The sequence below is a fragment of the Lithobates pipiens genome, unplaced genomic scaffold (assembly GCF_037356315.1).
Source record: "Lithobates pipiens isolate NorthernLeopardFrog02 unplaced genomic scaffold, aLitPip1_a1.2 Scaffold_18, whole genome shotgun sequence".
NCBI classification, from domain to species: domain Eukaryota; kingdom Metazoa; phylum Chordata; class Amphibia; order Anura; family Ranidae; genus Lithobates; species Lithobates pipiens.
Genome location: NW_027507758.1, coordinates 395,410,875 through 395,421,549, shown reverse-complemented (window position 1 = coordinate 395,421,549; position 10,675 = coordinate 395,410,875). Strand labels below are relative to the sequence as shown.

Sequence of the window (10,675 nt, the reverse complement as noted above, 5' to 3'; positions counted from 1 at the left end):
CCTTATAGCCACTTGGATCAAACTGATTTTTCCAGTGAAGTTGTAAAATTTTAAAGAGAGATGTTGGTTGGATGCTATGAGCAACCCAGTTAGTTTACAACATGAAGTCCGGCATTTTATGTATGTATGTAATACAAGATACATGCATACTAATAGAATTTAGTTAATAAAATAATTCAAGTACAGAAAACAGGCAAGCATATTAAGCAAATGCAAGAAATAATACTAAAATCTTTACTTTTCAACAGGAATTAAACACAACATTTCGTACACAGTAATGAGACAAAATATGTTAGTTTTTTTATCATCTTTAAAATCAAAATATTCCTTAAAATATTTACATTTTACAGTATAAAAAATAGCAAAACACAAGAATGTACAAGCAGGAATTTCAAGTTTTAAAGCGCAAACAATTTTTCTAATTTTAACTTACTAACAGAAGATGTAAGCGTAAAAGTTAAAATATATTTCCCCTATGGCAAGTGCATTTCAAAGCTATAGTAACCGAACGGCTTCTTAATACATCCATGATAAAACCATCTCTGATATGCTAGCTTTAAGAAATTGATGGATCAGTGTAAATTTTGCCAGAAGTAAGCTTTTTTTTACAGCACCACATAATTATACGGTTTTCTAAACAGTAATTTATGGATCCTGAATCTGTTCCGGTTTTAAAAAGAGTGCAATTAAAAAGATTTTTTATTATTATTTTTTTTTTTTTTTAAGAACGGATTTTAAAATGTTAGCAATACTTCAAATGCAAAAATGCTGTACATTATGCATCATTTCTAACTAAATATCACAACTGAATAGTTAGAAAGAAATTCATTATGCTTTTAAATGAGGATTGTAAAAGATTTGTTAAAAACATTTCATTTTAGTGAGAAATGAACATCAAGGAATATATAACGGGCAGTCAGGCTTTACAATAACACATTTTTTTCAGGAAAAAACACTGACACTCAATAGAAAAGGATGGCACAAATAAAATTAAAAAATGTAAAAAAGCAGTGCTTTCATCGTTTGCTTTTACTTTTATCACTGTGGTCCCTGCTCCTGTCCTTGTGGTGCCTATCTTTCTCTTCTTCTCGATTTCTGTCCCTAGTTTTATCTTTATCATGACTCCGATCCTCACTCTTTGATTTATCACTACTCCTCCTTTCTTTACTTGTTCTACTGTCTGAAGACTTGTCACTGTGAGAAGCTCTAGATTTTTCTTTTTCTCTGTGTGACTCATCACGGCTCTTCCGATCTCTGTCATGGCTCCTTTCTTTTTCTTTGTCTCTACGCCTGCTTCTTTCAGAGTCTCTATCTCCATGCTTTTCACTTCCCGATTCTTTATCATGCCTTTTTTCCCTTGAATGGTGAGACTCACTATAGAATCTTTGTCTATGTTCACTTCTGCTTCCTCGACTGAAGCTTCTGTCACGATCTGGTTTGTCCCAAGGGTCACTATGGCGCCTTTCTTGAACTCTGTGATCTTTAAGACACAGCTTTTGAGGTGCCTGGTACATGACTTGTTCTGGATTTAAAAGAGGTCCACCCGTCATGGGGCCAAAAAACTGTGGTTGACGAGGTATCTGAAGAGCTGGATGCCAAGCAACTAATGGATTATGAATATTGGGGTCTGCAGACTGAAACCTAGGAGGTCTTGGAAAATTGAAACCCAGTGGAGTTGGAAGCAGAGGTGGTATATGAGGAGGATATGAAAATATTGGATTACCTTGCAATGGAAAGCTGGGAGTATGCTGGAATGGAAATGGAGGAGGGTTGCTCTTTAAAGGTAGAAATTGAGGCTGTTGTAACCTTAATGGTGAGAAGTTTCCTGTAAAAGTAGGAACTGAACTTTTGATAGATGTTGCTGCCTGTGAAGAATTTGATGCCTGTGACTGAGATTTGTTTGCTGCCAAAGCTCTGCGAAATTGCTGCAGAGGGTCGGTTTCATCAATTAGAAGATCTGGAGGATACTGTCTGCTATTTTCATTTCTTGATGATTCAGCACTTTCTACCTCATTCTTTGTAGAAGAGGACAAGCTGCTTTTAGATCTATCACTCCTAGATGTAGGTATATCACTTTCTTCATGGGAGTGTTTCCTATTCCTATCTTTTTTATGTCGCAAAGTGCTTTCACTTATCTCTTTATCATGTGCTGCATCCTCCCTATTTTTACTTATATCACAGTCTTTTGAATCTAGAGAGTTAATATGACTTCTTGTGGCAGCTTGTCTTGGATCCCTTTTGATATGCATTAATTTTGAAGGTTTCACTGAGTTTTCACTGGCATCTACAGATGATGTATTTTCACCATCAGGACTGATTTTGTTTTCAGGAACTGGGGAGAAGTTTGGATTAACATTATCCTCAATTTCTTGACTAAAATCAGCAGGGCCTGCTGAATTTCCTTTCTCAACCGTTTCTTCACTTGACCATGCATTTATTTTGGCTAAATACACTTCAGTAGGAACATCTTGAGGTTTGTCTTTTAGGGATACAGCCAATTTTCCAGACTGAGATAGTATTATTGGTGTTGGATTCGCTTTTGTTTCTTCTACAGCGTTAGGGGTTATATCCATTTCTAGGTCTTTATCAAGAATTGTTTCAGTAGTAATACTTTCATCTTTTAGTTGTTTTTTCCCTACCTTTAATATTTGATCACTGATTTTTGTAACAGGTGGTTTATGTTCAAATGTACTTTCTGTAGTTCCCAAAAGAGACTGTAATATGTCATCCACGGGCAATGGTTTGTTGGCTAGATCTATAGTTGATTGGGGATTTTCCCAGCCAACTAGTACTCCTGGAAGGAACCTTAATGGTTTTGGTGGCTCTCTCTTAACAGTTTCTGGTACCGATTCAACACTGGCTTGAGGTTCATCATTATCTGAAAGCTGAGGTCTGTTTCTACTCTTGTGTAACACAGCGGAGAAAGAATTGAAAAAATCATTTTCATCATCATCATCATCATCATTATTATCGTCTCCATCAACATCATTTCTACTCTTTTTCTCAGGAACACTTAATAATGTTCCTAGTTGATCGTCATCGAGGCTTGTGCTGTGTTGCCTTTTTACTTTCTGACGAATTATCAAGGCCAAAAGCAGATTGGGTCTTCTTGTTTCTAGACCTGTGTTAAAGATGAAATGATTTATAAATTATACAATACTTTTTGCTTATAAAAACAATTGACATTCATATACTGTAAATTAGGTACCATATTAGCGTTAATAAATATCTTGTTTTAATCCCCACACATTTTTTTTTTTACAAAAGTAATAGCATATGCATGGTGTTAAATCTACAAAATGTGATCACAAACTTCTTTATAAAATGCAGCACCCTGTTTAGAGTATCTGTATGTTCCTGGCATGCAGGACACACACAAAATTTAATGATTTTTCTGCATCATTAACATTTGTATGGATTTGTACTATGAACTGTCATTGCAATCCAAAGTGTTTTAATACATAGCTTGCATTCAAGTCTTACTACAATCTGCAATGATATAGCTTCTAGGATCAGAAGCTTAAAATCTCTACCATACTGGCTCATGCGCACATGCAAGGTGCACTGTTTTGGATGTGAAGAACTGTGGAAAATTAGATTTTTGGTACTTCATAGTGATATCATAATTTCTTCATGGAATATAACATACACTGAGCAAAATTATGAACGCAGCACTTTTGTGTTTGCCCCCATTTATCATGAGCTGAACGCAAAGATCTACAATTTTTTCTATGTACACAAAAGTCCTGATTCTCTCAAATATTGTTCACAAATCTGTCTAAATCTGTGTTAGTGAGCACTTCTACTTTGCTAAGATAATCCATCCACCTCACAGGTGTGGCATATCCAGATGCTGACTAGACAGCATGCACAGGTGTGCTTTAGGCTGGCACAATAAAAGGCCACTTTAAAATGTGCAGTTTTACTGTATTTGGGGGGTCCTAAAACCAGTCAGTATCTGGAATGACCACCATTTTCCTCACGCAATGCAACACATCTCCTTCATATAGAGTTGATCAGGTTGTGGATTGTGGCCTGTGGAATGTTGGTCCATTCCTCTTCAATAGCTGTGCGAAGTTGCTGGATATTGTCAGGAACTGGAACACACTTTCGTATACGCCGATCCGGAGCATCCCAACCATGCTCAATAGGGGACATGTTCGACAACACTGCTGGCCATGCAATAACTGGGATGTTTTCAGCTTCTAGGAATTGTGCACAGATCCTTGCAACATGGGGCCATGCATTATCATGCTGCAACATGAGGTGATGGTCATGGATGAATGGCACAACAAGGGGCCTCAGGATCTCATCACGGTATCCCTGTGCATTCAAAATGCCATCAAAAAATGCACATGTGTTCGTTGTTCATAGCATACACCTGCCCATCCCATAACCCCACCACCACCATGGGCCACTCCATCCACAACGTTGACATCAGCAAAACGCTCACCCAAACGACGCCATACACGCTGTCTGCCATCTGTCCTGTACAGTGAAAACTGGGATTCATCCGTGAAGATAACACCTCTCCAAAGTGCCCGACACCATAGAATGTGAGCATTTGTCCACTCAAGTCAGTTACGATAACAGACTTCTTCAGTTATGCAAACCGATTGTTGCAGCAGCTGTCCAGGTGGCTGGTCTCAGATGATCTCGGAGGTGAAGAGGCTGGATGTGGAGGCCCTGAGCTGGTTGTGAGGCCGCTTGGATGTGCTGCCAAATTCTCTGAAAAGCCTTTGGAGACAGCTTATGGTAGTGAAATGAACATCCAATTCAAGGGCAACAGCTCTGGTGGACATTCCTGCAGTCAGCATGCCAAATGCATGCTCCCTCAAAACTTGCAACATCTGTGGTATTGTACTAAAACTGTGATAAAACTGCACATTTTAGAGTGGCCTTTTATTACGGCCCACCTAAGGTACACCTGTGCAATAATCACGCTGTCTAATCAGCATCTGGATATGCCACACCTGTGAGAAGAATGGATTATCTCGGCAAAGGAGAAGTGTTCACTAACGCAGATTTATAAACAATATTTAAGAGAAATAGGCCTTTTGTGTACATAAAAAAAAGTCGTAGAGCTTTGCATTCAGCTCATAATAAATAGGGGTAAACACAAATGTATTGCATTTATAATTTTGCTCGGTGTACTAAACTAGAATTATAAAAAAAAAAAATAATAAAATATGCAAGGAAACTAAATATGCAAGAAACTACTGACTAATTTAAAGGATAAGTTCACCTTTAAAAAAAATAATAATAATAATAATAAATGCAAATCGTTTTGCAGGTAAAAAAAAAAAACATGCATTTATTTTTTTGGGAGCATGGAAACCATTGCACCCATGATCAGCAGACCATGGGTGCTCTTGCAGACAGTGTGTGCAAGCTGTTTGGCCATTGTACGGCCAAGCAGGTACACACTAGGTGAAAGCATCAATGAACTACCACAATGCTCAACTGTGCCTTGGTAGTTATTTGAGAACTACAAGCCGACAGCTACAAAAGCTGTCGGACCTTATAGTTTTCTATTCACAGAACTCTGAATGAATGACGTGGCTGGGCGGACGGAGCCCTGCATGGCCACATTCTTTACAGAGTGTGAGAGCCCCAGGAAGATGATTTCCGGCCGCCTGTCACATCAGAGAGCCAGAGAGGTTAGGGGGCCTGTGGATTTGTAACATGTTACACCTTAAATATGGGTGTAACATGTTACAAAAGGTGAACTTATCCTTTAAACGACAGTTCTTATTTATAAACTAAAATGTTTATCATAAAAAAAAAAAATTAAGTAGCTCTGTGAATTTATGTAAGATATGGCATTTTAAAAATACATATATTAAAAAAAAACACATAAAATAGATATAAAAGAAACAAAATGAAAATAAATACACTAAACTAAATAAGGCAATAATTAGCCAAATGTGTAATAAAGTCAAGGGTATTTAATTTGGTAAATTAGAAAGTTGATTCAAAAACAGTAGTGGGAGTGATCAAAAGACATAGGGTGTGTCCCTTAATGAATTTCAAGAAAAGGATTTTACAGTAAGTCAAAAATCATGTTATTTCAATCATGCATTAAGGTACACAGGGTATAAGTAAGAGACATAAGGGAGTCCAAAAGCAATCCAAATGAGGGGTGGGCAACAAAGAAAAAACATCAGCAAGCCCACAACAATAGGGTAAAACAGGCTACTTGCAGCTCCAAGAGCTTGAAGCCTGTATCAGCTAAGGCAGCGGGGTCTAGAGGTTGACTGATATGGGTTTTTCTCTGGCCGATGCCAATATTTAGAAATCACTTCAATCAAATCAATTCCCCCCCCCTTTCATCTCATAAAATCTAACAGGCTGATTTATTGATCCCCCCCCCCCCCTTCATCTCATAAAATCTAACAGACACCTTTCCCACTGGGGCGTTTTTCAGGCACTTTTGGGCTAAAAATAGCACCTGTAAAGTGCCTGCAAAACGTCTTCCCTGCAGTCTGTGTGCTTTCACACTGAGGCGATGCGCTGGCAGGATGTTAAAAAGAAAGTCCTGGAAGCAGCACCTTTGGAGTGGTGTATACCGCTCCTCCACCACTTCTGCTCATTGATATGAATGGGCAGCGGCGGTTCACGGGCGCATTTAACCTCTACCTCTTCCTTCCTAGCTGGGTTATATGCGCCCCACTAGCAGCCGAATAGCACCGCTAAAATGACGGTAAAGTGCTGCTAAAACTAGCAGCGTTTTACCGTCAACGCCTGCCCGCTCCAGTGTGAAAGCAGCCTTAATAAGTGATACAGAAAATTTCTTACATTTAAACATTTATTAAACAAAACAAACCTTCAATCAGTTTACTTGTATGTATAATTTAGATTAAAAAAAACAAAAAACTATATATTAAATAAAAACAGGTAATCAAAACTTTTGAACGAAATAAATGGGCTAACTTTACTGTTTTCGTTTTATTTTTTTAAATCAAGCTATTTTTCACAGGCAATTTGTCAGGGCAATGGCTGGCGTTAGCACTTCAATCATCACGGCACCATGGTTGATATGGTGTCAAGATAATTGAAGCGCATTATTTCTATTACATTGTAATATAAAATGAAATAGTTCAACTCGCCATAATGCAGAATCAGTGGGAGCCCTGACCACGTCACTTTCCACCATCGCCTGCCACCAGATGCAGATTGTCACTTGCCATAACAGAACAAACAGTGAGTCTGGGAGCCGTGGCAGACAAATACACCTTCAGTGACCGAACCACATCCAGAGCATTAAGGGCCAACTCCTTAGGAGATGGTAACACAATGTCCTCATTGATGTGAAAAGCCGAGATTACCTTCGGCAGAAAAGACGGTTGTGGACGCAACACCACCTTATCCTTGTGGATAACCAGATAAGGCGACTTGCAGGACAAGGCCGCCAGTTCCGAAACCCTCCTAGCCGTTGTGATGGCCACTAGAAAGACCACTTTCTGGGAGTCAACAGGGGAAACTCTCTGATATTTCCAAATGGCAGTTTCTGAAGCGCCGATAATACCAGGTTCAGATCCCACGGGGGTAATGGTGGACGCACTGGAGGGACTACATGTCATACCCCTTGAGCAAAAGTACTCACCAGAGAGTGAGACGCCAGGGGTCGTTGACAAAGGACAGCCAAGGCTGATATTTGCCCTTTAACCACTTCCCGACCAGCGCACGCCGATGTACGTCGGCAGAATGGCACGGGCAGGCAAATGGGCGTACCTGTACGTCCCTTTAAATTTGCCGCCCTGCCATCGGGAGCGCACCACCGGCAGCGTGCTCCCACGCTGGTCAGGACCCCCGTGAGTCCGGTCGCGGGACCCGCGGTCTCGATCGCCGCGGGCATACCCATCACGGAGCGGCCGAATGAAGAAATGCCGTTGTAAACAGCATTTCTCCATTCTGCCTAGCAACGCTGATCTCTGCTACATGTGATTGGAGCAGAGATCAGTGTTCACTAAATTAAAGCCCAACCCCCCCACAGTTAGTAACACACCCCTAGGAACACTTAACCCCCTACACTGCCACTCACTGGTTAACCCCTTCACTGCCAGTGTCATTTACACAGGAATCACTGCATTTATATAGCAGTGATTACTGTATAAATGACAATGGTCCCAAAAATGGGTCAAAAATGTCCGATGTGTCCGCCACAATAAAAATCGCTGATTGCCGCCATTACTAGTAAAAAAAAAAAAAAACAATTATTAATAAAAATGCCATAAAACTATCCCTATTTTGTAAACGCTATAACTTTTGCGCAAAGCAATCAATAATCGCTTATTGCGATTTTTTTACCAAAAATATGTAGAAGAATAAGTATCGGCCTAAACTGAGGGAAAAAATGTTTTTTTTATATATTTTTGGGGGATATTATAACAAAAAGTAAAAAATAATGCGTTTTTTTTCAAAATTGTCACTCTATTTTTGTTTATAGCGCAAAAAATAAAACCCGCAGAGGTGATCAAATACCACCAAAAGAAAGCTCTATTTGTGGGGAAAAAAAGGACTTCAATTTTGTTTGGGAGCCACGTCGCACGACCGCGCAATTGTCAGTTAAAGCGACGCAGTGCCGAATCGCAAAAAGTGGTCTGGTCTTTGACCAGCAAAATGGTCCGGTCTGTAAGTGGTTAATGGTGCTTAACGCCAATTTCTGGTCCAACCCTTGCTGAAGAAACAGCAGGATCCTGGATACAGAAAGGAGCGCGGATGCCATCCTTTCTCCTCACACATGGAGATGTAGGCCTTCCAGGTACGAAGATATATTTTCTGAGAAGAAGATTTCCGTGCTCTCAACATAGTTGGGATCACAAGTCTGACAGACCCCGGTTCCTCAACACCTGGCTCTAAAGCCAGCGATGGTAAAGCAGGATGGAGAATCGGACCTTGAGACAGAAGGTGCTCTCGCAACGGCAGTTGCCAGGGAGCGTCTGCCACCAGGCGCACTAGGTCTGCGTACCAAGGACGCTGAGGCCAATCTGGGGCAACCAGTATTACTGGGATCCCCTCGGCTTCCACTCTGGTAACAGTTTCAGTGGAGGAAAGGTGTAGATCAGCTGGTACTGATCCCACTGAGCCACCAGCGTATTTGACGCGTCTGCCCATGGATCTCTTGTCCTGGACATGAATCTCGGCACCTTCCAATTGAGACGGGAGGCCAGAAGATCCACGTCTGGTGTGCCCCACTGCAGGCACAGTAGCCTGAACAACTCCATATGCAATGCCCATTCTCCTGGGTCCAGCATCTGACGACTTAGTCCGTCTGCCAGTTCTCCACACCCGGGGTGTAAATGGCCGACAGGGCCGGTACACCTCGATCTGCCCACCAAAGTATGTGAGCGACCTCCCATGCAGCAACTGAGCTTCTTGTTCCTCCTTGGTGATTGACGTATGCCACAGCAGTGGCGTTGTCTGACTGGATCCTGATCGGACGCCCAGGCAGTCTCATTGACCACGTGGAGAGGCATAGACTGATCGCTCTCAGTTCAAGCAGATTGATCGGCAACTTGGATTCCTCCGTCGACCAGAGGCCCTGAGTCGACTGAACTCCCATCACTCCATCCCAGCCGAATAGGCTGGCGTCCGTTGTGATCATCATCCATTTCAGAGGTTGGAACGACTTCATAGCCTGAAGCACCGGGGACCTCAGCCACTAGACCAGGGAACCCCTGACTAACTGGCTCACCTGGATCTGTCGATCCAGGGACAACAGAGATTTGGCCCACTTTGTCAAGATCTCATTCTGCAGGACTCTGGTGTGGAACTGGGCATATAGTACTGCCTCGAAGTAGGCCACCATGAGTCCCAGGACTCGCATGCAGAAGCACAGTGACGACCACTTGCGGTTATCAACAGTTTTACCATGGCTCTGAGAGTCTGCAGCTTGTCTGAAGGGAGAAACACTCTCGCTTTCTGGAGTCCAGCAGCAAGCCTAGGTACTCCAAACGCTGAACCGACTTTTTTAGGTTCAACAGCCACCCAATTTCTTGCAGGGTCTGCATGGTGATCGCCACATCCTCCTCTAACTCCAACAATCCCACATTGCCGTAGCAACGCCAACACAGGAGCCAATACCTTGGTAAAGACTCGGGGGGGCTGACCAAACCAAAAGGGAGAGTCACAAACTGGTAGTGGGCTTCCCCCAACTGCAATCGCAGAAACTTTTGATGCCGAAGGCATATGGGTATGTGCAGGTACGCATCCTGGATGTCTAAGGACGCCAGGGAGTCCCTTTGATGGAGTGCAGCGACTACTGAGCGAACTGATTCCATTCTGAACGTCTGCACTTTCACAAAGTGATTGAGGGCTTTTAGAGCCAAGATTGGATGTACCCCTTCCTTCTTGAGAACTACAAACAGGTTTCAGTAGAACCCCTGGAAACGTTCCGATTCCGGAACAGGTACAATCAGCTTGTCCCTTATTGACCCCAAGAGGGCCTCCCAGCGAGCCAGGAGAAAGGGTATGCTGGAGGGGAAGAATCTGTTTTGCGGCCAAGAGAGGAACTCTATCTTGTAGCCATAGGAAATCAGATTGCAGACACATTGGTCGGACAGTCGAGAGGACCATCGGGGGGTGGCAGGGGCCGCTTTTTAGCGCCTCGCGCCCGCCTCCATCTTGCGAACCGCTTGCAATTGCCTGGATTTCATGGGAAAAAACACTAGTT

The 10,675-nt window shown here is 42.1% G+C and overlaps 1 protein-coding gene across 2 annotated transcripts in view; it reads right to left on the bottom strand.

Moving 5' to 3' along the window:
- Positions 1-220: 220 nt before the first annotated feature.
- The window catches only part of PHF3 (PHD finger protein 3), a 160,210-nt gene continuing 149,755 nt past the window's right edge, over positions 221-10,675 (bottom strand). For both annotated transcript variants that reach the window (XM_077487870.1, XM_077487871.1), the window contains one exon: positions 221-3,121. In XM_077487870.1, coding sequence (XP_077343996.1) covers positions 1,017-3,121 — 2,105 coding nt within the window. In that variant the 3' untranslated portion in view covers positions 221-1,016. The remainder of the gene's footprint in view (positions 3,122-10,675) is intronic.